Source organism: Chamaea fasciata, unplaced genomic scaffold, assembly GCF_029207755.1.
Source record: "Chamaea fasciata isolate MVZ Bird 193981 ecotype frontalis unplaced genomic scaffold, bChaFas1.0.hap1 SCAF_7, whole genome shotgun sequence".
NCBI classification, from domain to species: domain Eukaryota; kingdom Metazoa; phylum Chordata; class Aves; order Passeriformes; family Sylviidae; genus Chamaea; species Chamaea fasciata.
This window is the reverse complement of record NW_027094092.1, coordinates 1,329,740-1,357,516: the sequence shown is the minus strand read 5'-3', so window position 1 is coordinate 1,357,516 and position 27,777 is coordinate 1,329,740. Positions and strand designations below refer to the sequence as shown.

The following is a 27,777-nucleotide window of genomic DNA, read 5'->3' as shown; positions in this document are numbered from 1 at the left end:
TCTGGCTCTGTTGGCACAGTCAGAATTCTGGGGCCAGCAATTGGGATGCTTGGCTCTCTGTCTTCTGTCAGTGGGTTTGAAGAGTCCACTTGTGATTACATTTTAATGGTACAGCCTCTAGTTTGCATGGAGCAGCCCCTTGCAGAGGCAAAAATAGACTGAAGTTGAGCTGTTTTGCTGGCTAAGTGGGTGTCTCAGTCCTTAAAACTCTGTTAACAGGGGCAGTTTACAAGAAGATCTGGTGGGAGTCTTTCAGAATGTTGTGAAAAAAAGACAGCTTCAAGTACTGGTTATAGGGGGAAAAAAAAAATCTGTTAAGCATTTCTTTCAGATATAAACAGCACAGATATAATTATTCTATCTTCTGCGAATCTGCGCTCTGTAAGTTCTTTAACATACTTTTTGTTTTTATGTTTTGTAAAGGTCACAATGGTTTCCATTCCTGAATACTATGAAGGGAAAAACATCCTCCTGACAGGAGCTACGGGCTTTGTGGGAAAAGTGCTTTTGGAAAAGCTGCTGAGATCCTGTCCTAAAGTGAAAGCCGTGTATGTGCTGGTAAGAAAAAAAGCAAGTCAGACACCTGAAGAACGAATAGAAGAAATTACGAGCTGTAAGGTATGTGTCATATGCTCACAAAGTTCGTTTTTGTCCTTTGGTATGATGTTCACATTTAATTTTGAGAACAGCTTCAATTTGTCCAAAGCAAAATGTTATTGTTAAATGTTTCCTTTTTTTTCGTTCTAACAGAAATACAAAAATGTAAGACCTGGCAGTGCTTCCATAGCTGCTTCAAGCTGTTAGTCTCTAGGAAAGCAAGTAGTTGAAAATTATCCTGTATTTAATTCGGGAGGAGGATGTTCAGCTGTAATGCCAAAATGAGAAGTAAAAACCTGTGTCAGAGCTTGTTAAGAGAATATAAAATCAAGGACAAGAGGTAGTGGGCTGGGAGTTGTAAGGTGGATTGAGACCCTTTCTGAGATCTCAAGCAAGTCACTTTTTCACCTTGTGCCTTCTGGTTTTTCTGGAATGTGCTACTGGATCTAGCAGTAAATAAGAATGTGTCACCTCAGGAGGAACTTACAAATGTAAGTGGAGCAAAAATGTTGGGCTTAGCAGATTGTTACAGATTTCTGTTGGTCAGCCTGTGACAACTGGAAAGGCACTGAAGGTCTGTGCTGTGGCACTATCAAAGTGGCTCTCTACGTGATTTTCTGTGCGTGCTAGGTCAAATACTTTGCTCCTGAAAAGATTCACTACCTTGATATTCTGGTGAGCTAGGCTGACCATTTGTACTAACTATAGAATCATCCATCTCTGTGCCCATCTTTCTCCTTAGAGAGTATCCTGTTCATGATGGGAAGGATGAACAGGATGAGGAGAGATTTCTAGGATGAATTTGGCTAAAGCAGAGTTTATTTATTTCTATCTAAGCCTTTCTCTTATGAAACACAGGTGTCAGCAGTTTTATTTTTTCGTTGAGATGCAATGTAGTCTGTACAAAGTGTGTTCTTAGAAGGTGCTAAAGGGGAATCAATAAGGAACTATGGATGCACTTAGGGGCAAGTTGTTTAAAGTAAGGCAATGGATTTCTATGACTCTGACTAGCTGGGATTATAGCGGATACAAAGATGGCTGTTCCCTAGTTGATTATTTTCTGTCACCAGTCAAAACTGTACCTCATTTTTCAAAAGCATCTTCCTGCAGTCTTGTGCAATGTCATAAAACACAAGAGAACGAGTTACAGTGGGGTTCTATGTTAAAATTCAATTGCGCCTTCTCTCTACTTAAAACCCTCAGTTTGTCACTGCCCCGAAACAAGGAAAAGATCTCCAGACTAAGCTCTGAGATGAAAAAGGAAAAATTTCTCGATCCACTTTTTATATACACTATTACCCAAAGAAAAGTGGGGAGTATTTGGGCAGAGAGAAAAATAGCGCTAGTGTGGACTGACTTAAACTTTGGTGAGCTTAAAGGCCCAGTGTGGCTTTTAGGAAACCTGTTGTAAAAGGCTTTTAAATTTGAGTCAAAGTCTGCTTGTAGTCTGTACCAGCTCCCGGTGAGATTGAAACAACCTGATGTGATTGGAGTCTTGGTGAGCACTTACTGCTGGAGGAGGCTCACAGCAGGAGTCCTGGTAAGCAGAGTTACTGCCTGAGGCAGGGACATGCAGGGATGGAATTGCTCATCTATGCAGAGATGTAGCATGGGGCCAGGTGTTTGTTCTGTCTTCATCAAATGATTAGACAAGACTGGAAGTCCATCGTTTAAATGGCTTTAATATCATCAAGATTCTTCCAAAAGTCTGTGAAAATTTTAATAAGATCTATTGTCTTAGGCTGTCCAGTTGCAAGGGCACTGCCTGTAATTCTCCCCGATTTGGATGGACTCATTAAGTGTTCTACTGATGCTTGAAGGTTCTTTCTCTTAAAGAGTTTGAAATCTAAATGGGTGAATGTGGTAATAAATAAAATAAATGTGAAATAAACTGAGCTACAAATAGCAAAACAGTGTTGATGTTTCTGCTTTCTTTGGACTTCAGATATCTAATTCCTCTGCTGATTTGCCATACGTATTGCATGCAGTCTGGGTATTCTTCTTAGTACTGGTGTCAGTGCTAGTGAGAGGATTAGTGTAGGAATAGTGCATGACTGTGGATGTGAAAAGGAGTATAACAAATGTGATGGGCATATGAAGAACAAAAACTGGCTCTTTAAGAGCTCATCCATGGTACTGCTTTTCTGTCATAATGCAATGTCACACATAAATATGCTTAACAGGCAGTTGCTTCAGCTCCCCGGTGGAAGGTGCCATCATTCCCACCAAAAACATAGCAGGCTTATTTTTCCAAATCACACAAAGTTTCTGCCCTTAGGTAAGAACTGTTTGCTGTACCCATAAGAGTTGCAGAGGCTTTAAATGCTGTCTTGGCAGCTTTGTCCTAGGAAGTGAAGCTTCATGTTTGCAAAGTCCAGTCAAGGCCTCGAAAAGTGGAGATACCCCATGTTCTCGCTGGAGAATTAGCTCTGCTACTTCAGGTGGCCACACAATGAGCTGCATTAGCTCATGTTTGGGCTGAAAAAACGTCTCTTAAAAAAAAACCAAAAACAAACAAACAAAAAAACCTGGACCTGCAGCTGCTCACACAATTCTGGAGCTTCTTGCTTTTGCCAGCGTCAGAGAAGGAACAGAAATAAAGAAACTAGGAGAAGAACCAGTTTCTGTGGTAGAAATATAAACTTACATTACCTGAAGTGTTGTGAAACTGCACCTTTAGGTGACTTTAATTTATAGTTTAAAATTAATTTACATCATTCTGTAAGGAGATGTCTTTTGACTATTTGTATTTGGTATAACTGCATGCTTGGAGGGGGGAAAGAAAGTACTGCTGTGGTTTTAATACAACTGACTGGGGTTGAAGCAGTTGCAAGGTATTGGTTCCTGGAGAGTAAAGAAGGGTCTGCTCTTCTGCAGCTTTCAAAGGTGTTTTATTCCCACAGTGCTGTGTGGCTCAGGGAAACTTGCATACTAATGAGCATAAATGAGGCAAGAATTTTGATCCGTGTGTTAAGCCACCTGGTTGGAACCCAGCTATTTATGAGGAGAATTCTTGAGGGAATATGATTTTGGTGAGATTTTTTTTCAGGGGGACTTGTTGAACATCAATTTGATAAAACTTATTCAGATGTTCTAATGTGGTATGCCTTTTTTCTTTTAACTAGCCAGAGAAACATTTTCGTGTTGGTTTTTTTTTTTAATTATCTGGAAATTCTCCGAGACTGGAATAATTTGAGGATAGCAGTTCTTAAATCACTGGAAATTTGTAAATCTTAATGCAAGATTTCTAAACCTAAAATCCAGCATGACTTTTATAAGAATTTGAATAGCTATTATCAGGCTTGGGAAGTGGGTAGACTGTTCCTTTTCTTTATGTTGGGAAAAACTACAGTTTACTTCGTGAGGAGTCTGTAACATGTTCTTATGGTATTGCTTATGCACTCTTCTAACTTCCTGATGATCTTGGGAAGTTAGGAGGTATAGACAGAGAATGTGGGATTTTTCTTCACTTAACTGAAATGTTTTTCTTACCTTCACTGAATTTATGGTCCTGTTATTTTTGACAGCTCTTTGACAGGTTGAGAGAAGAGCAACCAGACTTCAAAGAAAAAATAATAGTAGTTGTGAGTGAACTTACACAGCCTGGACTGCACCTTAGTAAACCAATCAAGGAAGAACTTATAGACTGCATTAATATTGTATTTCATTGTGCTGCTACAGTCAGATTCAATGAAACACTAAGGTGAGTCTAAAATCCTGTTTACCCTGGTCTGGTAAACTGATGGTGCTCAAAGGGAGGGGGTGAATCAGGTGTCTGCCCAATGTTGCAAATATGGGTGGAAAGGCTACAGATAAAGTGTAGCTACATGTACTGTGCTCCCTAGTAATGTTAATTTTTCTCCTGGTGTGTAAAGGGCAGCACAAACTATTCCTTTGGCCTGCTTTGTTAGAAAGGGAATGCACATTTTTCAGAGGATAGAGTTTGTGCGAAAAATTGTGTGTGGGAGGTTCTAGTCTCTTACCTGATTAAAAAAAGGGGAGATGAAATACAGCTCAGCTTTTCTTCCTGCCTTTTAAAAGTCCCTTATTAATAATGGAGGTTTGCATTGGAAGAAGTGGGGAGAAGTAGATGCACAGGGAGAGAAATGAAAACAAGAAGTGGAAAAAGTGGTGCACACAGCTGGGATTATGAGCTCCTTTGACTTGTTGAAAGAGGTAGCAAACTAATTAGTTACCATTGCTGTTAATTGCTTTGGAATAATGCTCCCCTTTCGTGTCCCCCACTCCAGTGATAACGTGAGATAAAGCAGTCTGGAACTTAGTAATTGTTTGGGGGGATACCGATTTTGTTGTTAATGTAACGTTTTTATTGCAAAGACTTCGATGAAGTGTTGCTTAGCTGTACTCTTGAAACTTGATAGTACAAGGAAACTGGGTGCCTACAGCAAGTCTGTGGGCTGGAGAGAAGGTCTAAACTACAAAAGAATCGTAGGAGTTGGTCAGCTAGCTGTTACCTGCTGGGAGCTGTGGAGATACACCTGCTCTGCTGTGGTGTCTTTAAACATGGTGATGAGCAGCAGTGAAGCTGCAGTAGAAGTGTGGTTCTTGCTGGTTTGCCTTGTTTTTTCTCCCCCTTCCTTCCATCCTGTATGGAGCCTTTTGCTGTCCTACAAAAAGGTGCCAGTCTCCAGCTTACTGGCCCACTAAGCCTTCCAGGTTGTTGACCTAACTCAACTTGAACTTGGAAGTTTCAGAGGTGCGTTTTATGGAAGCTTGGTGTTGTGTTGCATCGTTTCCTTCGTGTTTTATGGAAAAATGTACGGTTGGGATTTAGACTGAGGAAATCAAAGGATGCTGGTGAAAAAGGGGTGCAAGGAGAATTATCCTGAACATTAAGAGAGGTATATTATTTTAAGCAGAAAATTAGGACAGTCTCCATGCTGCTTTTTTGGGGAGGGTGGAGAGTTCAGAGATACTTTACATACCCAGCCCTGAGGCATTTAGGAATGATTTTTTTTTTGCTTGTTTTTGTCTTGCTTTCTACTAATGACATTTCTGTTTAATCAATAGAGATGCCGTGCAGTTAAATGTGGTTGCCACACAACAGCTCCTCTCCTTGGCACGGCAAATGAGGAATCTGGAGGTGTTCATGCACGTTTCCACCGCCTATGCATACTGCAATCGGAAACAGATTGAGGAAGTCGTGTACCCACCTCCTGTGGATCCCAAGAAGCTGATAGATTCCCTTGAGTATGTGTTATGTTTTATGAATTTACTTGGGCAATCCATATCCTTTTTCATCCTGCTGTTGAAGTATTAAACACTGGTTAGGAGTTGTAAAGATGAAGAGTTATCTTACTCTGTCCCGTAGGTCTGACAGCACGACTGACACTCCCCTTTTCTGTAAGGGAGATGGGTTAAGGTTTGTGGCTCCTTTAAGCTGAGCTGGGTGTGGAGGGGATGCTTATATCTACTTGTGATGCCTCCTCTGTGCTGAGAGTGCCAGTCTTTCAGCTGCATGATTGGCTGAATCAGGAGATACTGATAACTTGTGCTGGTACCAGCATTGTGAAGGAAAGGATAAAACTAAGGTGCCTTGCCTCTACTACATCCACCTAAATGCCGTTGCAAGATGAGACTGAGAGGCTCAGGTGATATTACTTATTGCAGAAGTGGGTCTGTTAGGTATCCTGAGAGCCCGGGCATCAAAAATCTGTTTTCTGTAGCTTTCAGCTTTGAATTGGGCATTATGGGTAGGAAAAATGACTCATTTGGTACTTGATTTTCTGTGTATATTAACTGTCCTGAGGTCTTTCGTATTGGCTGTCAAACTCTGACAGGTGACAATGTGGGATAAGTGTAATGTAACTCTACATGAGTCTCTTCCTTCTTACCTGTTGTACAAAATATCACCTCCCGGAAGAGATGTATGAAACTGAAAAAAACTAATTAAAAAGTAAAATACCTACTTTTACTTGTTAGGTGGAAGAGTGTTAACATTAAAACCAAATGAGCTACCACCTAGAATGCACATTGAGCCAGCCTTTTTTTATAATGTTGACTTTAAATGCACTTAAAAATGAGAGATTGCAAAACAGTCATATTTTTGAACATCTGACTTGTGAGGAGACAAATGTAACTTAAACTGTTTGCTGTGGGCTGGGACAGCTGTGTGTACTTTAGAACTCCTGAGGGGAGGCCTTTGTAAAGTTTTAAAAGGGTGATCCCAAGCCTTCACTACCCCTCTTCCTGCCCTGTTCATATCACGAAAGGAATCTGTTGTGTGTCCACTTTGTAACGTGACGTTGGTGAAAAACAATAACTTCCATTTCTGTGACTAGCAGACCAAGGCAAATAAAATTCAAGTCTCCTTTTGCAGGGAAGAATACCAAAGGAGCAATAGTTGCCAAGGCACATCTTTCTTACTTGTGTGATATGACTGAGGGTCATGTTTTTACTGTGAACTGGGAGGCAAGATGAAATTGCAAGTTTTAACTGATTTAAAGGGAGAAACATTGTGACCAGCTTGCTTCAGGGGTGGTGTGTGATTGCTCACCACCACCAAGGTGGAGGGGATCCTGGTAATGCAGCTGGGACTCCATTGTGGTGGTGTTACTTTGTAGATCACAATGCAGTGAGCCCGTGTTCCAAAGACTAATTTTCTGTGTCTGCGTTCCATCTTCGAGAACTTGGTTGGCGGAATTTGGGTTATTGTAAATGGGTGTACTGCTTGCTCTGTAGTTGGTGTGTTAGAAATGAATTACCAGGGCAAAAAATAAATGCCAGTATGCTTCTTTTGATGGGCACTGAACATGCAATCCTCTGTTTTGTTCTGAGAAACTTGTTTTCATTTCGGTATGTGTCCCTTTTTCTTGAAATGAGGAAAAAATAGTCACGTTAACTCCATCATTTTGCACCCCACCTCCCCAGTGAAGCAGCATAGAGTAATTTACACTTGCTTCTTGTTTTGTTTCTTTAGGTGGATGGATGATGACCTAGTGAATGAGATTACTCCTAAGCTGTTAGGCAAAAGACCTAATACTTACACATACACGAAAGCCTTAGCTGAATCCGTGGTGCAGCAGGAAGCTGCAGAGTTAAACATTGCCATTGTAAGGCCGTCCATCATTGGTGCCAGCTGGAAGGAGCCTTTCCCTGTAAGTCCCTGAGTTGTCACCTGACCAGCCTGCTGTAAACTGTTAGTACACCCTGGGAGCCTCTTTATCAGTGACCTTCGTAGAGGAAAATCTCTTGGACCGTGAAGTTGTGTTTTGGTTGCTTCTGGATGCCTGATAACAGCACATGTCTGAATACTGTCATCAGAGCTGAGCAAGAGTGTGTTTTGGTTGAAAAGTGAAAAACACCTGAGTTGCTAGTCTAAAAATACTTGTAAACTTGAATACTTTGAACATCAACATATTTTTATGGACAATTGCAGTTCATTCACTAAGAAATAAATAAGCATCTCTCTCTGAAGGACCGTGGTGTCCTACACATAGATCTCTTGTCTGAGCCATAGGAACTTGTTACATCACCAGAATTTGCTATGGAAGGGCTTTATTTAGCAACATGGAATTAAAAATCTTTCTTCTCTTTGGTCTCCTTTTCCTCCACCCCTTACACATGTAGAAACTGCTCAAATTTCACTTGAAGCTGCTGTCTTCAGTATGCTCTAACCAAATCCTTTCCCTCTCCCCCTCCCTCATAGGGCTGGATTGATAACTTCAATGGACCTAGTGGTATCTTCATTGCTGTAAGTAATGAATATACTTAATTTTCCCCCCCTCCTTTTGGAAGGCAGAAAAGCTTCATATGTTTTACTGCTGGATCTTCTGTCTCTCTTTGTTGTTGTTTTGTTCTTCAAGGCAGGAAAAGGAATTCTTCGAACAATGAGAGCTTCCAACGATGCGTTAGCAGATCTTGTCCCAATAGATGTTGTTGTCAATACCACACTCGCTGCAGCCTGGTATTCTGCAATTAATAGGTATAAATGGTGGCAGAAGAGAGTACTGAATGTTTGGAAATCATGTGGTGTATTTAGTAAGCCAGTCGTGTATTGCAGTCCTCATCAGTGTCCTGCTGTTCCCTCAGGACAAAGGAATCTAAGGTTCTGACAGCATTAGTCTCTCAAAGTGGAACTTGCTTAGGCCGGAGGAGGATATCACCCACTGATATTATGATGCTATGTCTGAAAATTCTTTCCTGGGTCTTGTTTGTAATCAGTACAACCTGCACTACTGTAGGTGATGCCTTCTCTGAAATGAAAGAAATATGATAATTAAAGAAGGGGAAAAATACTGAAAGAGGCTAAAGCAAAAAATCCACCATGAAACTGATGCTTTCTGCTTTATAGAAATGATGCCGTTGAGGGAAAGGATAACGTTGGGCATCTCTTCTGTTGTCTGTGTTTTTAAAAGGTTGTTTTTCTTCTAACTTGTTCTTTTATCTTTTTTTCCCTCCAGACCAAGAAAAGTCATGGTGTATAACTGTACAACAGGTGGCACCAATCCTTTCCACTGGAGTGAAGTTGGTATGCCGTGTTTCTTTTTTTTATTAGCCTTAATTAAAAAAAAAAAAATCAAACAGGTTATAATCAGTAAACCATAATGCATTTTTCTTTTTGAAACTGGTGTTTTATCCATACCTCTCAATTTTGCAGTGAAATGTGCATTCTCATTAGCTTCCACTGTTAATTCTCCCCTGTACCATTACCTCTATTTAGTTTGGTTCTTACTGGTATTTTTATTTTTTCTTTTGGTTGCTCTTGTTCCATTATACCTTAAACTATGGGAGAGCTGATTTTTCTGTTTGCTGCTGCTGCCGTGACCTAACCCAGCGTGTGGAGAGAAGTGTTGCTCAGGGGAGCTGTAGTGCTGCTGGGTGTAATGCCAACGTCAATAAATATGTGTGAAAAAAAAAAAAGAATAAGCAGTCCACAATTAAATGTTTTGTACATCTGCTTAATTGAGAGGTCTGGTAATAGTTTTGCCCTTGTGTAGTTCTTTGTGTTTGGCTCGATTGTTGGTTGAGGTGGCTTTTTAAATATTCAGATTGTTGCAGGACACTTCAACAATTCATGTACAGGGAAGAGTAGCCTTTAAGGAAATATGATTACCTGTTTTCAGCTCTAAGATATCCTGACTAGGATGTAACCCACAGGCCAACAGCTTTGTAGTAGTTTATGCTATAAAGAACAATACAAGCTGTTTGGCATAGTAAAACCATTTATTAGTTTTCAGGTCTTTTAGAAATTGAGTTCAGAAGCTCAGATTATTTTTTTCTTTCAGTTAACCTCAATACTTAAATCTATTTTACTTGCTTTTCCCATTTAATGTGGATCTGTAGTTGCAATCATTATTGCCTTAATTAAACTTGGAAAATTGCTGACTTCACTTATATCCCAGTTTGAATCAGGGTATTTAAGTGGTGTCTATAAACAACAGCGTAAAGTTCTAAGAGAAAATTAAAAGGAGAGGTGAATTTCCACATAACTTTTAAAGACCCTGACCCTGTATCTGTTATGTACTGAATTTACAGGTGTTATCAAGAATTTCTCATGGAGTCCCACCCTAACCACCCTAATTGGGTTTTTTTTGTAATAATGTCTAAATTAGGATAAATTGGTTGAAAATGTCATTTTAAATCACTCCAGATGACTGCAGAGTCCTCAATCTGTTTTAAAATTCTTCACACAAGCAATCAGAACAACCCTCTTCATGAAATATAGATGACTATTTAAATAGCTTCACATGCCTTATAAACTAAAATCGCTGCAGTGTTTGAAACCACCAACTTCTAAAGTAGGGAACAGGAACAGAAAGAGAGAAGCTACAATAAAATATGATACGGAAGATGAAGGCATAAACCACCTCTTGATTATAGTAAGAACCAGTTCAACAGTGTTTTAAGTTAAAAGCTTCTAACTGTTTTGGTTTCTGTGCATTGTAGAAGAGTCAGGGTGGTTATTTAAATAAAGCACTGCTGTTGATGCTGTACCCTGTAATGTACTCTGAAAAGCATTACATTTTACATGGTGATTATCGAAGCTGTTGTGCGACTTTTCTTTCTCAGAATACCATGTAATTTCCACTTTCAAGAGGAATCCTCTCGAACAGGCCTTCAGACGGCCCAATGTAAATCTAACTTCCAATCACCTTTTATATCATTACTGGATTGCTGTAAGCCATAAGGCCCCAGCATTCCTGTATGATACCTACCTCAGGATTACTGGAAGAAGCCCAAGGTAATATTGACTGGCTCTGCCTTGTTTGTTCCTCTGACTTTTAAACTAAGCTATGCTTATACTGCGATGTATGTTGATTTTAATTTTTTTTTTCTTTCCCTGAGTGCTTTGTGACTAAAACTTAACCTTTTTTTTTTTTTTTCCTGAGAACAGGTCCTCTAATTCAAAATGACTTTGAACTTCCGAGCAAAAATAAGAATGCTTTTTGTTGGATAGTTTGGGGTTTTGAGTAGTCAAGATAAAGAGAATTAAAATATATAGAACAAGTAATGTTCATTCTTGGATAATAAATACTAAAGATATGGTGATCCTTATTTTTTTTCCTACAGAACACTGTGCTAGTAGGTGTTACAACCTAAATCCGTTAGAGAATGTATCAAGAATACCTGACTTTAGGCTCACCTCCAACCCCCTCTTGTATCACAGTCGGTGTGCAGAGGCCGTTCTAGTGTGTTTTTCCCATGATGTTTTGCTCACACTGACAGGTCGGAAACCACGGTAAGAGGGACAGGGCTAAAAATATCTTGCCCATAAGGTGGTGGAGACTTGTAAAGAAGACACGGCCTGGGCACTGTCTAGGTTTACTAACTGAGCAACAAGAATCCAGTGGCTGCACTTTTAAGGAGTTTAATGACTGGCCTAACAATGCTGTCCAAAGGATGTCTTGGATCAGGATCCTAGTCAGTCATTAAACTCTAGGAAGTGGCTTGTGTTAAGGTTGTTGTTGCTTTTATAAACTGAAAATGGAATGTGGGACTGAGCTTTTAATTGCAGATTATTCCTGCAGATGATACAATTTGACCTGGTACGTTGGCTTGTATCATCTCAACATTCCGTTCAGTTTATAATCTTTAGGCTAGTGTTTAGCTAACTAAAGTGGTGAAAATGATAACTAAATCGTGTAGAAGGAATGTAAGGTACCACTTCAATTTGTTTCAGATTTGCCAAGCCCTTAACTCATTGCTTGTGTTACATTTTCACAGTCATTTGCCTTCAGGCTATAAAACCTCCACTGTGGTGACAATGTATTAACACAAATGAGTATTCATTTGTTCTCTGTAGTCTAGGTCTGTCTTACAAGGAGGGTAAAAGCTCACACAGCCCTGGATGAGTAGAAAGGAGCTGTGTTAACAGTTTGTAGGGGAAAACTTATCAGCTGCAACAGTGTAATACTTAGAGCAGCAGCAGTTGCAGTTGGCTGTGCCTGTATAATAATCTTCCCGCATTAAAAAGTTTTAAGATTTTCAACTCTAAAGAAGGTATTGTACATAAAACTTCCTAGCCTCTAGGTTCTCTTGCATTTTTCGTGTTATTTTTAATAAAAATTGATGGAAATTCCCTGACAGATATGAAAACTTCATCCCTCACTAAAATTGTTAGGCTATAAATGCCGGCATCCTGTCTTCTGCATGGCTGGGAAGGAGTGCTGCCAGAATCTTGTCAGGCTTTGAAAGGCAGCTGGTCTGCTGAGTATTTGACCAGTGGGAGTAAATTGAGGCTGTGAATAATCATGCTGTTTAGAATTTTTTGCTTAGCTTTATATTCTAACACTGCGAGCGTTGAATCTTGTTTTTGCTCTTCCTGGAGTCCTTGCTTGATGTCTGAAGATGGAATTTTGGACTTTGATCACTACTGGTACAATTGGTGACATTAATACTTTACAGAATAGAAAATGAATTTTTACTGATATGAATATTCCTACTTAGCTTACTATAAACAGTGACTGGGTGAGTTTCCTATGATGCACAAGATTCCAGTTTGGAGAAAGGATGGCAGACTGAACTAAACCAAGCTATTGTTCAGTCACAGCTTTTAAGCTGGCTACACAGCCCACTTACAGGCATGCAGCTTTCATTAGAGAGCACTCCTCTCTCTTTTTTTTTAAGCATTTAAATATGGGAGCCTGCAACAGAAGCAGTAAAAGTAAGTGAATACTTAGATGCAAGGAAGATGTGCAGTGTTAAAACCTAATGGAACAAGCTTGTGTTGTTTAATAATACAAGAATTTTGAAACAGATCTTTACTCTTGCACTTTTTTCTAGTACTTTGAAGCTGCTTTAACTGATGGGCTGGAAGGGTGTACTGCTGTTGCTGTGGCCATTCTGTCAGTTGATAGAATGGCATTAATTACCAGCTAGCATGTACTCAGGATCGCCCCAAGACTTGGAAACACTGTTGGAACTCAGTGTAATGATGTTCTGAGTGAAGAAGGGCTGGCTTAATTAAAAATATGACCTCTTCTCCTGTGATGTAGCAGAGCAACAGTGTAGTAAAAATGTAATAACATCAGCACAGGACAATACAGATAGTCTGCTAACTTGCCTTCACATGGGTGGCTGCTTGCCCTCTATGCTGAGTACACTGAAGTCTCTGTTTTGTACAGTGCAAGAAAAATAAGTAATGGAATCACCGTGCAGGTTTAACTGCATGTTGTCATGCCATCAGGATATTGTACTGCAATTGAATGAAAATTTCTATCAAGTAGAAGAAAAAGAAGGAGTTAGAAATGGCTCAGGTCTATGATCCTTCCGAACTAAATGATTGTGTTAGTAATGATAAAAATCAAAACCAAAAATCTTCCTGTTTTCAAAGCACTTATCTGTCGTAATCCTTCTGCAATGTGAAGTCATTCTTTTGCACCTCACTTGTGGAACCAATGTTTTTGATGAAATGGAAATCTTTTTGCTGTTTTTGCATCTAGTTGAAGGTTCTTGAATGTAACGGTTCTCTGATAATATTAAAAGGTAAGGAAAGGGAAGGAAGAAATAACCTATGTTATGTTTCTTCCGAATTTGTACAGAAAGAACATGTACAAAAAGCGCTGACATAATGAAGATTTAATATTTTATCTTAAACAATGCTCTAGCATTGTGCAGTCATGTAAATAGTGGTGATAAACCTTAGCCTCAAAGTTTAAAGGTAGTGTTGTTGGTAGCTTGCCGTATATACTTAGTTGCATAGCAAAGCTTATTAGTTGTCTAATTATCTTTAATACAAGGCATAGTTTGCTCCTGTAAATTTGCATAGTGCTTAGCACAACAGAACCGTGTGTTATTTAGAATCCGTTTGGTATATTTGAAATGTGAAAGCCTTTAAAAATGCACACCAGGCAGATCTTCCCAGTTGCTCTGAGAAAGTGACACGTGACATGAAGTAATTAAAGCTGTAGTTCAGAGATTCTGCAGCAATTCTTGTGTTGCTGCTTCTCAGAAAGCTAAAGGAAAGGTGTGGCTGGTGTATGGAGGTTACATCTGTCAATTCAATTTAAAGCTTCTTAAAACTGGAAGCACCTTTCATGTAGTTACTGTCTTACGAACCAGAAATGAGTTAGGAGCGTAATCAGGTTCAATAGATCAATACATTTTTATCTCTTCACAGTGCTTGAATTGTGTGCTTAAAGCAACCACAGAGCTGCTAGCAAAGATAAGAATTCAGCAGTGTGTCTTACAGTTCAAAATTTACAGCCAGGTGAAAATCTGAACAAAGACAAATCTAGAAGCTCGCTCTATGTTTTTTAGAGGAGTCTTTTAAAAAAAAAATAATAACCAACTATCTGTAATGTTTCTGCAGAGACTTGCAGACTGGCAGCCTGGTAGATCCACTGAGGGATCAGTCTGTATTTGGCATCAGGACTGTTTTTAACCTGGACATAATAGGTTGTGTGTAAGACTTCTTCAAATTGCAGTTACAGCCTTAAGCCAGGTCACATTCAATTGTCTGGTATAGAAACGAGCCCACCTAAGTTATGGAGAATTGAATTAACTTGCTTAAACTTTAATTCCTGTGATGTGCTTCTCCAGCTGTTGTAATGTGCTTGGTCTCGACGGCAGTTAGGACTGCAAAATCAGGAGGCAAAATTCGACCTTGGATCTGGGTGGAAGTCACCCAGACTGGCTGCCTGCCACTAATGCTCAATTCTGAGAGATGGTCAGCAGGGCTGGCTTTTTTTTTTTGGTCTTCAGCTGATGAAGAAGGTGTGATGCAATGCTTGATCTTGTACTGGCTGGTTATATTTGGTGTTGGTATTTGACTCGTATCCAGTGGCTGTTTTGGAATACCTAACCTTCCAAACTTCAGGTTGAGGGATAAAGTTCCAGTGTGTGACTTTGTACTGGGTTTTGAGTTGTGTGTGTTGCCATTGGCAGGGGGAATATGGTACCATTGAAGCTAAAGCTTAGTCTGCCAGAGCTACACAAGTGTCCACTAAAGGACACTCTGCTGACATCTCTCCATGTCACCAGCCTGCTTTTTCCTCCCCTCAAAGAGTAGTTTCCTGTTGATTTAGTGCGAACCAGCAAAGTGTCACAGAGAAACTTGGTCCACTTCTGCCAGCTCTGCCATTGATCGAGCAGCTGAGATAATGTGGAAAATTGGATTCTTTGGGCTGGTAGAGAAAGAAACTAACCCTACAGAGAAAGAAACAGTTTTTTCCTTGATGGGTTGAATCAGCTGGTTCTGTGGTCAGCTAAATCCAATTTGAGTTGGAGGGAGGGAGGGGCGGGAAAAAAAGCTTTTAAGCTTTTTTTTTTCCCTGTAATCAGCTTAGCTAAACTCTAAAATCATATCCATGAGCAGAGACAAAAAGAATCCCACCAGAGTCTTTGCATTAGTTTAAATTTAGCTTGTCTTTTTTTTTTTTTAGAAAAGAATGAAAACCAATGTCAGTGTCCAGAAACAAGTTCAAAATATACACCTATCTAATCAGATATTCATTTGCTCTGTTAATATTCTGCAGAGGCACAGGTTTTTAAACTGTTGCAGTCAAAGCACTCTAAAATTCAGCTGCTCGTCCAGCTTAGCATAAGGACACAGACTGGGACAGTTCAAAAGGGCAAGTCAGGTTAAATAATCTTCAGACTGGCAGTGGACAGACCTCTGCAAAAAGGCTTAAATGCTGTTTGGCACTAATTTTATCCCGGCATTTTAGCTCTGAGGTCTTTTTGGCTTATCTGACTGGTGAGATCTTTGCTTTCCAAGTTTTGAGTTATTTTCCTAATTTTTTGGCATAACTAATGTGTCTTTTTTTCGGTTCAGTTTAGTGGTGGTTGCACACGATATGTTTTGGATGCAGAGTCTATATTCCCAATTATTTCTGCATCAGAGGAGCTGCAGTTCAACTGAGCTCCCACTGGTGCCAGCTTGCCCAACTGGTGAAACTCTAAGCAGGTGTTTGAAAGCTCCTAGAGGTGCTTAATAATAAAATCAGCTGCTGGTCTAACATCTGAAGTCAGTTCTGAATTACTAGATATATTCTTCTGAGGCATAAAAAAATACTTAAAAAATGCTTTTTGTGCCTTAGAGATTACATTTTTCTGTGGTTTGTGTTGTTCCATTCCATGAGAAGACAAATAGGAAATTTTAATGTTTTAGAGGCGTACAAGCCAGCTGCTAGTGACAGTAAGGGACACTAATGCAATGCAGAATACTTTCTTTAGAAGAGTTTCTGGGACAATGTGCTATATCCCTTCTACAAGTATGAATGCATCAAGGCAGCTTTCAGAGAAAAATAAGTTTGTTTTTATTGTTTCTATGATCTTTGTTGGTAAAATTTACCCTCAGAAAACTATTTTCTGTTAGTACTGGGTTCTGCTTTCTTCGCCTCTCCCCCCTTACCGTTGTGCTTGAAATGATCAGTGTCCTGCTATAAGGATCAAATTGGAAGCAGTTTTCCATTTCTGTGAGATGGAAATACCTCGAGCACCCAAAGCAGGGATTTAGTAGCATTAGGCCATGTGGTACTAGTTGGTACTTATTAAAATTGAGTGGCCATCTCTAGCACTGAGATACTTGATACAATTTTCTTGTCATAAATGTGGAAGCTTTGCATCTGAGAGGCTGGATGACTCATCCTCTTTTTTTTGGGCCACTTCAGATGGTATGATCAAAGAGGAACTTGCCCAATTTGATCCTTATGACATAATTTCTCTGTATTCCAAGTGATGGTTTTTTAGAGTTTCTTCGCCGGCATAATAAAGGATGATGGAAGGTATTTCTGCATATTTTGAAGTAGCATTGAACACAATCTGCTCTGATCTGTCTGTGCCCTTAAATATTATCCTTCCCTTTGCTGCCTGTGGTTTTAAGCCTCGATCTCTTAGTAACCATAACGAAAACCTCTGTTCTGTTACAGAGATCTGGTGTTGCACAATGTGCAGGAAGATCAGGGCAACTTCCTCCCTTGTTTAAGGGAAGGTCCTGTACAGACATTCTGCTCTGTGCAATTTGAGACTTCTGTCAAGTCAGACTCTTGAGTACAGCTAAATGTTCCAGTGTGCTGGAGGGAAAAGGGTTCCATCTCCCTGTCCCAAACTAAGAATTACCGCCAGAATACAACATATTGTTCCCCCTTATAAAAAAAGAAGAAATGATAATTTACAATTGCACTGGGAAGCATGGTTAGGAAAAAAAAAAGGACTGTGATAATTTCCACTTCTATGTGGAGATTGGACAGTCAAAGTTCACTTCAATGCTATGCAGAAATATCCTACTGATGTGGTGTAATGTAATATGCTTTAGGTACAGAGCAAGATGGGGCTTTTTGAGATGGGGGTAGGGGGTTGGAGGGTAAAAAATCTTACTGTCCGTTTCATTTGTTTGAACTAATCTTTACCCCTGTAACCTGTCCATTCCATGCCTGGGACTGCAGGATGATGAAGACAATAACACGTCTTCATAAGTCCATGGTGCTTTTAGAGTACTTTACAAGCAATTCTTGGACCTGGAGCACTGAGAACATGACTATGCTGATGAACCAGCTAACCCCTGAAGACAAAAAGGCAAGTGGCTGTGTGCTGTGGGCATGGAGACTGACAGGGGGGTGGCAGCTCAGCAGTTCAAAGTGGAATAAGGACCTGTTCTAATGTGCAGCTAACCTAGAAGGAACTCAGCACTCCAGGTTCCTGGGAGATCCTTTCAGATGTGTCAGGGCTGTGTGAAAAGCTACGTGAGGAGATGAGGGAGAAGTGAAACAAGGATGACAGTTTGTTGAGGGAGAAGGAGAAGTTGTTTCTTCCCAGGTTTAACTTTACTCCCAATTTTCCCAACCTCCTCCACCAACAGTGGCTCAGGTGCCCCAATTGAATTTAAACTTCCCTTCTGCTATAACTTTGTTGGTTAATGTTCAGCAGAATAAAACTCGCCAATCATCAAATCATAAATGTTACAGTTCTAGAAACTCAGGTTCCCTTACGCACTTGGAGCAGCTTTGTCATTCTTAAGATGTCTTTGCTACTGAACTGTTTCCCAGAGTCGGTTCAGTAGTTACATTCCAGAAAAACTGCCAGATTTATAAATAAGATGTCTAATAGTAGGAAATAAAATAGCTTTTGGTGGTTTTTGTGTGGATGGTATTTGCACCCCTTCCTGTCCTCTTGCCTCCCTCCTAGCAGCTTGAGTTCACGAAACATTTGAAAACCAAAATGCCAGACACGAGAGCTTTGAACTGTTAGTATTTTCAAGTTGCTGCATTTTGTTGGGATTTAAACACTGTTACTGCAGAATCTCGACATGAGGAAATCAACGCATCAGTAAAAAACTCGTGTATCAAATTCACCAGAGTGATCTTCTCTCCTGCAGAAGGCACTCAGATGTGGTTGTATTTAAAATAGAACTGTCCAACTCTAAGCACAGCTGACAGAACCCTGCACTTACCAAACAGTGAACGTGGCACAGAGCAGTGTTCATTTTAGGGCGTATTAGAATTATTTAGTTGCTTAAAAATGAATAACATACTAGAAGACAGTTATTTTTAGAATGGAATTCCTTACAGACAGTTGAACTAGGAAAACTGAGAAGTGGAGAGAAGAGTATTACTGCCGAGGAGGGAAAATAAGGCAGTGATTGAAATTTGGAAGAGATGATGTCAGAAACTGGTGGTTGAATCAGAAATGGAACCTAAATCTGGACTGTTTCCAGGATTCAGGCTAGGATAACTTTATAATGTCAAAGGCAAATTGGATTAATCTGGAATAAAGGCATTTATTTTCACTTAAATTATATATAGGTGAATTTTTAGGCAACTAATAGTGAAAGCTTTTCTCTTATGCAGACATTTAATTTTGATGTTCGACAACTACACTGGGCGGAATATATGGAAAATTACTGCCTGGGGACGAAGAAATACGTGCTGAATGAAGAAATGTCAGGCCTCCCTGCAGCTAGGAAACACTTAAATAAGTAAGTATAATTTTATGTTTTCTGTGCCCTGCATTTGTTCAGGTTTGCTTTTCAATGCAATGTCTTAATTGTTCTTAGTAGCAACTGCTTAGGTTCTCCACAATTCTTCTGTTCCAGCCCAGTGGTCTGAAGCGTTTTCTAGAGCAAATTTGCCGCTCCTGAAATAAAGTTCTGAGTTGCTGCCAGAATTAATAGTTACAGTATCAGTCTGGGATCATTGGTGTGGATACTGTAATCCAGGGTTTGGATTTTACCCAAGTATCTTTTGGAACGTCAAAGGTACATGGCTGCACAGGTCAGAATGGCTCCTTTGGGAGGTTTAGTAGAACAATAGCTGTTCTGGGAGTGTGATCTTTTGAGGCAGGTGAATAAACAGGCAGAGACTGTGCACTTCAGAGCAGGACACTTTGATGTTGGTGCTGTAGGATGACCTCCTTTAGCCTTTTCTCTGTGGCTAAATTCCTGCCATTTGGATGGATTGGTACTGTCCAGAATTTTATTAGCACAGTTGCCCTTGTTTTGTTCTTGGCTGATCCATCAAGGCAGCTGTAGACTTTTTGATTTGTCTCTTTTAAGGGTGAAATAAAAATCATCTTGTTCTTCAATGCTATATCATGTCTGCAATCCTGATAGCACAAAGAGAAATAATTCGGGTCCTCGCTTGTGTTGTCATTCTAAAGACAAGGATTTGCAGCTGTGGAGGGGTAAAACAATCAATACACTTTTGAAAGATAGTATCTGTGATAATTGTGGAAATAGCTAAACAAGTGATCCTTCTGGATCGCTTTGTCTGGGTGGTTTTTTAAATTTCTATTTAGATGCCATTAAAAAGTGCATAAAAATGATCACATAGCTGCTGTTCTTTGTGCAAAGAATCATCATGAAAATGACATGAGAAATAATCTTGTGTTGGAGCAACCTCTGGTTGCCCCCAGCTCTAAAGTTTATAAGTTGGTTGTTTAGCAAGGGGTTTAGATTCTGAATTATATTTACTCTGAGGTATTAATTTGGTCTCTTTTGTTACCATCTAGCTCTTTAATCTGAATTTGGAGTCCACTGCCTTAGTATTAACCAGATTTGGCAGCCTGGGGGATATTTTTCTCTCGGGAACCACTGGGTGGATTTGTTCCTCAAGTGGAAAAGTGTTACTTTTGTAACCCACACATTTAAACTGTTTTTCTCTGCAAGTGAGATTTGTCAAGGAAGCCAGCCTTACCTGCAAAGAAGATAAAGGCAGCATTTCCCTAAAAAGAGCTGCCTTTAAAATATAAATTGTCACCATCTACTGAGCTAAAGAGGTTGCTGTGTTTCTAAGAAATCTGAGCAAATTCTCGTTGCTGTTTTTCTTCCATCTCTACATGCCAGAAGATTGCTATAAAGCACAGTTGGTCTGAAAGGTCCCTTAGTTTATCCTACAGTTTAAATCTAGTTCCTTGAGAAGGAAGGAGTTTAAAATTGCTGGGTTCCTTGGCTGGAAATGTCTGGGAAATCTGATGAGTTCTTATGATGGGGTGAGGTGGTTTGTTTGGGTTTTTTTTCTTGTTATTGTTACCAGTGGCAGCTGGAGTTACTTCTACATATTTAAGAAGTTTTAAATACATGGTGGGGAGAAGGGAAGTTCAGATGTTAAACATTTTTTTGGTTGGCAGCCTTCTATAGGTGAGTTACCACTGTGCTGTTGGCTTTAGGAGGTTTCCATCAAGCAGCTCTAAAGCAGAAGTACACGTGGTGAGCAACAGGGGGGCTGACTCTGCCCCTTGGTTTTTCATTCTGCTTTTCAGCAGTGAAAAACCTTCTCTGTTTGTTGTTCACTTTTGTGTGAACATTACTCCTAACGTATCTTGAGCTGAATAGATAAACAGATTGTATTCCACACCAGAAGTTGACTTTTGGAGTGTTCTTTTTTCCTCAGAGTCTTGGTACATTGGCCCTGAGTGATTGCTTTTGTTTTTCCCCAGGTTAAGGAACATTCGCTACGGCTTCAACACGATTCTCGTGATCCTGATCTGGCGTATCTTCATCGCAAGGTCACAAATGGCAAGAAACATCTGGTACTTTGTGGTTAGTCTGTGTTACAAGTTCCTCTCCTACTTCAGAGCCTCCAGCACAATGAGATACTGAGGGAGAGAATTTTAGCATTAGGACATCTATGCATATGGTGGTCTAACTGCACAAACCCTGTAACATGTAGTCATCTCACATTTTGTGAAGCATAATTTCATTTTCAATTGAAGTGCGAAATAACCGGTATGGTATTTGTAACGTTAGCCGTGTGTCTTTCTGGAAATGGAGCAAATAAAAAGGGCAAGTGCCACACTGAATTGGCTTAGAAAAGCATTTAGAAAACTTTAACTCTTTGACCTGGGGAAGACGTATTAGACCACTGACCAACGTAACTGTGCAATTTGGAACGTGTTTGATTGGAATCTGCCTTAACATGATTTTTTTTTTCCTGTTAAGTTTTACTCCACTTTAAGCAAGATAAATATTGGCATAGTAGATTCTAGTTTCTGTAGACCTATTTATTGGAAATTCTTCTAAATTACAAAGGGGTTTGCAAGTTGCAAAAGTATACAAATGATTTGATCTCCTGAAATAAAATAATTGAAAACTTTTGTAATTTGTCTTTAGCTTTTGCCACTTCTTCCCTTCCCCTCAAAGTAGGGATGCAACAATGGTGCCTCCTTTGCTTTAAAAGAAAAAAAAAAAATGAAAAATGAGCCAACCTTCCTTATTTACTGAAAGGCCTTTTGTATATCTGGACTTCAGAATGCACTTTGTGATTTGTTTCTGTGCTTGAACCTGGCTGTGTCCAGCTTGCATTTGTGTTGGCATGAACAATTTGCTACTCTGAAAGCAGAATTGATCTTTGCATTGAGCAGATAAAAGGAAGTGTTACCCAGAGAGGGGTAAATAAAGTCGTTGGCTGTCTTCTTTTCAATGATTTATTTGTTGTTGTTGTGGAGAAGACAGAGCCAGCACTTCTTCTGACTTCAAAGGCAAATGTAATGAAAAGGAATTTATTATGCTTGGTTGCTATTTATATTGCTGGTAATAGTAGCTGGACAAGCTGTAGACTTTCTTTAAGAGAGACACCTGTTTTCCAGTTGTAAGCAATGTTAGCAAACATTTCAAGAATTAATGATGTTTTCAAATTCTCTGAGCTGTTAAATTTGATGCGTGGGCAGCACCAATGCACAGGCACACTTTCTCATCCCTGCTCTAGTAAAACCCCGTTTCACTGGGCAAGCAGAGTAACATGCACCTTGCTCCAAAATGAACGGATGTTAACAGTTCTTCCAGCTGTCTTTTAACTTAAATTATTAGGTTTAAACCTGAAGAAATTTGAGGGGGTTTTCTGCATGTTACTTTGTTTCAGTAGAGAAGACATTTGTAAAAATGACAAGTTGTAAGCAAAGATTGAATCCTTGTTTCTTTAATCCGAGGCAATACGTGAAGATCCCTTTAAATTTTGGTTGCACAGATTTGAGAACACTGTAGTGTTTCCTCTAATTCATGCACTGACCAGCACCCTTGCCCAGTGTTCGTTCATTCAAATCAGTTTGTACTGATTAATTTGTTCTTGAATCTGCCTGGAAAGGCAAATAATGACTTAATTACACAAGAACTACATTATACTTGCCCTTGGTAGTTTTTTTGTCCTATTGAAACGAATTTGTAAAGAACTTATTTTGCTATTCTTCTAAAAACTCTTACTTTAAAGAGAACACCTTTCCTGCAGGTGTATATCTCATTTTGAAAAAAAAAAAATAATGGCTTCCTTGTTGAAGCTAAATATTCTGTAGTAAGTAGTTGAGCTGTAATTCCTTTTTAAAATTCCTGGTGTATATATAAAGCTAGTGATGAAATGCCTGAATGGTCTAGGACCACACCTTGTGTGAGAGATCTCTGACTGTGGCTGAAATCAATTAAGGCTTCTGTGCTTGGAGATGTTACACTTTAACAGATGCAGTAGGTATATGACATTTTTAGCTGCCTCCCCAAGTATCTCACTAGATCTGAAAGTATGCTTAAGCATTCCTGAATTAGAGACTTTATTTAGAGGGGCCTCCTGTCCATTGACACCCCTTGTCCCGTGTTGGCACGTGGCTGAAGTTTGCTGAAGATAAGTACATCATACTCTGAAAGTTATTCTGTGAAACAATCCGCTTAGGAATTTTGGTTGTTTCTAACTGTAAACATAAATATACGAACAGTATAACGCGATACTTCTAACGTTGATTTGTTAATGCTGAGATAAACTATGAAGCCAATGCACCGATTACTTCTGGTCCAAGACAATGCTTAGAAATTTAGCCTTCTGGATAAATAACAAAGAGAGGGATTACTTTAAGCCTAAGATTATTTAACCTCTACACTAAACGTTTGCCAATTTAGAAACCCATTTTTTTCCCCTCTTGGGAGACTGTTGTGCTGTGCCCTGTTGGTATTTTACAGCAATTCATCAGTCATCCCATTGAACTGACAGTAGATTGATTCAGTGTCACATTTATTCTGCTGGTCTTGTCACTTCCTGTGGTCAGTCTGGGAAATTCTACCTGGAACTAGTGGGGAGTTTTTTTTTTCCCAAATGGGAGCCCTGTCCTCCTGCAGTTCTTCACACCAGTGATTGCACATAAAGGATGTTGGTCAGAAATATACTGGAACTAGATTTTGGTCCACGAGGGCAGACTCAGTGTTTTGACTAGCAAGTTACAGGAGGGGTATCAGCTGGTTAATAGGAAGAGGAACAGACTGAAACAACATTATCACTGAACTGTTACTGGTATTTAAATTGGGGACCAGGAAAAAAAAACAAATTATGTTTTCCTGTAATGTTTTTCTCTGCTGTAGGAACAGATGTTTGGAAACAAATGCTAAATCTGTGAGCTTTTATAAGACATAAACAGAAATATTGGGTGCCTTTGTTTGTAAACCAAAAATAAACAAATCCCTTGAAAGTGTTGTTACAGTGTTCGTTGTATCTTTTTTACGGTGTTTAGTCTAATTTGTGGAAAATAGCTGGATAATTTAAATGCCATCTTAATATACATGAACGTGCTCTTTTCCTTTGTGAGAAACTGTGAATATCAAGTTATTGACTAATGTGCACTTATAAAAAAGCAAAACAGAAAAACTTCACAATCACAAACCAAAACATTAACCCCAGAAAACCCACCAAAACCCCAGAATCTAAACATTCTTGAGCTGAAATCAGAACACTTGGTGAGGTATCCCTGGTCGCAGTGACTTTTTTGTGTGTCAGCCTCTTTTCCCCTTGCTGTCGTTGCCTGTTCATTTGTACTATTAGTTTCAAATTTATTTAAATAGTATGAGCCCATCTGCATTTTCAAACGGTTTAAGAAAGGTACTGTGGTTTTGCAGAAGCTTTAGGATTAACATTTCAAGCAACTCCAGTTATTTATGGCATCTACGTTTCGTGGTGAGGGAGGGAGAGGTAGCATTGAGTTAGCGCATCACCAAAATGCTGTGGGTTTTTGTTTTTTAACCTTTGTTTCTTGGAATGTTCAGTTTTCACAGATTCCTCCTTTTTTCTTTCAAGCATACAATCCTAAAGATCTGCAACGCTGTGGTTTGGAGTCTGCCAGCTTTAAGCTTAACCTTTCCTTTGAGACTGAAAAACCCAGCCAAGGTGTTTTTTGTTGGTCTGAAATTCAAACTTGGAAGCAAAGAACAAAAAGGTTTTAAGGTGCTGTCCCCTATGGCTTGTGCTGTTGAACATTTTGCCCTTTCTTCATAGCAGAGTATTAAATCCTGTGTTGTTGAGAAGCAAAGGACAGGTTTGTAAAGGTGGATTGAGAAGCACCCAGCACCCAGCTGGGAGGTATTTGTACTTATTTCCCAGCCTGCTGAGCAGCCTTGAAAACAGAAATGAAGGAAAGCCACCCAAGAATCCCTGCTCTGGAAAAAAGGTATTTAAGTGTATTTTTGTTTGTCAGTCTCTTTGTGCTGAAGGCCATGCAGTTTTTGTCTGGCCCGGAGACGTTCGCTGCGTGTTTGAGTAAACCTCTAGAAACGGTGGAGCTGATGGGAATTGTCGGCTCTCCCTTTCAAGATGTGCCCGTTCCATCATAAATTTAGCAGCGCAGGTTGACAGGTCTCACTCGCCAAATTCAGTTCCAGGTCTCCTTCCTGTCTTGTGGAGCCCTGCTCAGCCCCTCAGGCAGCTCTGGCCTCCTTTCCGCCTGCAGAGCTCTCGGAGTTAAAGGTTGCGTAACCGAGCTGCTGCTCTGCCATCTCGAACTAAATTTAACCCCCCGCTTCCACTTCCTAGATATTTATAAATGCTTTTCTCCTTCGTGTTATCTCAGTGCTTCTCTTCAGTGCAGGAGCTTTGGCTTTCCCTGCTCCACAGCTATCGTGACTCACTGATAGGTAATTAGGAATTATGCAACTGTCTCTTCTGGAATACGGAACAATGACAGCTCTGAGCAGCTTTTATTCTTACTATGGGAAGCGGGAGGAACCGTGACTAATTGGTGAAAGCAGGAGTTCCGACACATTAATGGACTGGAATGCTCAGAGCCCTAGGTAGGGTGAATGGGCCTTTCAAAAGTCTTGATTCATTTACAGGCATTAACCTCAAGTGTTGGGATTGTTACCATGAGCCTTTAATGTCATCCTAATTGAACCGTTATACCTTGGAGGATTGTGATTCTGTAGCTACTGTCACTTCGGGAAGATTCGTGGCCTGACGTGGAGAAGCAAGGCCTCTTTTGCTTCTTAATGAGCATATAGATAAAAAAGGAAACCTGCCGTAGATCCTTAGAAGTTAAAAAACGAAAACCACCAAGTAGTTACAATGTTCTGGGGTGCAGAATTGAGCATTAAATCTTAAATTGCCCTTGCCCCTTATGGTGGGTGTTTCTGCTGCGTCCTTTGTCTAGAAACAGCAGTCCAGTCCACCAGCAGCAGAAAGGAGCTGCGCCACTTTTGTTTTCATCAACCAACATCTGATTTGCCGCCTGGGTGAAAATGATTCAGTACTTAGACACTATTAACTTTTGTACGTCGGCCTTAATCCACATTCAAGATGGCATCGTGCAATTGAATTATTTTTATCTTTATGCAACTCAGTCGCTCATCCTTTCTTCATTCCTGATGAAATTATCCCAGAACTGGATGTCCAGGACGCAAATAGTTTTGCTTGCCGTTTTAGGCACCTACTTGGGTGGAATTCAAGAATCTAAAGCTAGGGGACTTGATTTCCTCTAGTATACAGCTTTCTCAGTATGATTCAGAATCATAAGGCAAATGCTTAAAATAAGCAGGGACTTTGCAAAAGCAGTCACATTGTGGGGTGGGAGAGAGAGAGACCTGTGGAAACAAAAGGAAATGGTTAAATGAAGGGAGAAGGGGGCTGAGTATGGCTAATATTTGTTCTCATGTGAAATCAGCTTTACTTTGAGAGAGACTGGCTGGTTTTCTGTTTGCCTCTATATTTCAAACCCATCTTTCCTGTTTCATAAAGGCTCTCCCAATTTAGGGCAGAAACCTGCTATTTGTTGCATGCTGCACACAGCATGTAGGTTCAGGATCTTGTGCCTAGTGACCAGGGGAAGGATTCAAGAGAACTTCAGGCCAGGTCTAATGCAGGACTCACAATGATCACCTTTTTTTCCTCTGTGTCACTTTGCAAACAGTGACAATCCAGTAGGCAGCTTCCATGTTCAGGTCTTGGGTTCCATGTCTCCTTGCTGAAGAAGCTTTTTAAAAAGGAAGACCTGACTCCTGGGTTTAAATATGCTGCAGTAAGTTCTGGTGCTGGAGTATTTTATGGAGTGTTCGACTGCCCTGAGCAAACTAACTCTACAAATCCTTTGCCTCCTTTGTTTTCCTTCCCCACCCGATGCTGCCATCGGTGCCTCTGCTCTTGCCACCCACTCAACTGACTCGTGTCAAAAAGACTGGATGCTCTCAGCTGTAAACACTTCCTTAAAGCCAGGCACTGTAGGGAAAATGCCACTTTGGAGTTTTAATAGTATTAAAACTTGGGAGTTTTAACAGTATTTAATAGAATTTAATAGTATTAAATTCTACTTCTTGGAAACAAATGAAAGGCTTCTAGTTTGCCTGGGCTACCACATGCACTTTGAAGGTGACTTAGTAAGCAGCACGTGTCTCCCCACTTTTCAATCCAGGTGTGTGGTTTTAAGTCACAGCTAATCTCTCCTTGTCGGTGCCACCTGTGGTTTTCCTCTGATAAATATTTGATTTGGAAAGAAAAGCACACAAGGCAACTCCCACTCTTTGCCACTCTTAATTGGAAACCAAGTCTATCCATTTTTAATAGGAATGTGCTGCACTCAGCCCAGTCAGTCACCTTCTGGACAGCTCGGCTGCTGCTTTGCTGCTTCCTGCGTTCCTCGTGGTTTCTGCATTTCAGAGCCAGTGGCAGCTCAGCACCTGTCTAGGAGTTCAAAGAGCGGGAAATGTGACTCGAAATCCTATGGGACATTAGGTGGCTGAAGATACTGTAGGGACTTGCACTCCAGTAGTGTTCTGTGATGGCTTTTTTTATAGCAGTCCTCTGGTTAGAGAGACAGAGAACAGTTTCATGTTTTCGAATGGGATCTCTCCGTTTTATCAGTCTCTGCCGTGAGGGCAGGGAGAGTGCTGATAGGAGTTAATCGGTTGGTGGGAAATACTAGTTATGTCTGAATTAATGAGCTAAAATATTTTTAATGTGGCTTGGTAAAGAGAAAAATGCCCTGAAAACTCAGAGACACAGAATATGGAAGCAGCTGGTGCTTTTTCTTTAAAGGTTGTCCTAACACCTA

The 27,777-nt window shown here is 40.0% G+C and overlaps 1 protein-coding gene across 2 annotated transcripts in view; it reads left to right on the top strand.

Moving 5' to 3' along the window:
• The window catches only part of FAR1 (fatty acyl-CoA reductase 1), a 34,234-nt gene extending 10,292 nt beyond the window's left edge, over positions 1-23,942 (top strand). For both annotated transcript variants that reach the window (XM_066187179.1, XM_066187180.1), the window contains exons 2-12: positions 424-618; positions 4,125-4,300; positions 5,629-5,808; positions 7,538-7,715; positions 8,267-8,311; positions 8,424-8,542; positions 9,021-9,088; positions 10,630-10,801; positions 17,448-17,577; positions 18,849-18,976; positions 20,935-23,942. In XM_066187179.1, the coding sequence (XP_066043276.1) occupies positions 430-618; positions 4,125-4,300; positions 5,629-5,808; positions 7,538-7,715; positions 8,267-8,311; positions 8,424-8,542; positions 9,021-9,088; positions 10,630-10,801; positions 17,448-17,577; positions 18,849-18,976; positions 20,935-21,097 (1,548 nt within the window). In that variant the 5' untranslated portion in view covers positions 424-429 and the 3' untranslated portion in view covers positions 21,098-23,942. The remainder of the gene's footprint in view (positions 1-423; positions 619-4,124; positions 4,301-5,628; positions 5,809-7,537; positions 7,716-8,266; positions 8,312-8,423; positions 8,543-9,020; positions 9,089-10,629; positions 10,802-17,447; positions 17,578-18,848; positions 18,977-20,934) is intronic.
• The last annotated feature ends 3,835 nt before the right edge of the window (positions 23,943-27,777 follow it).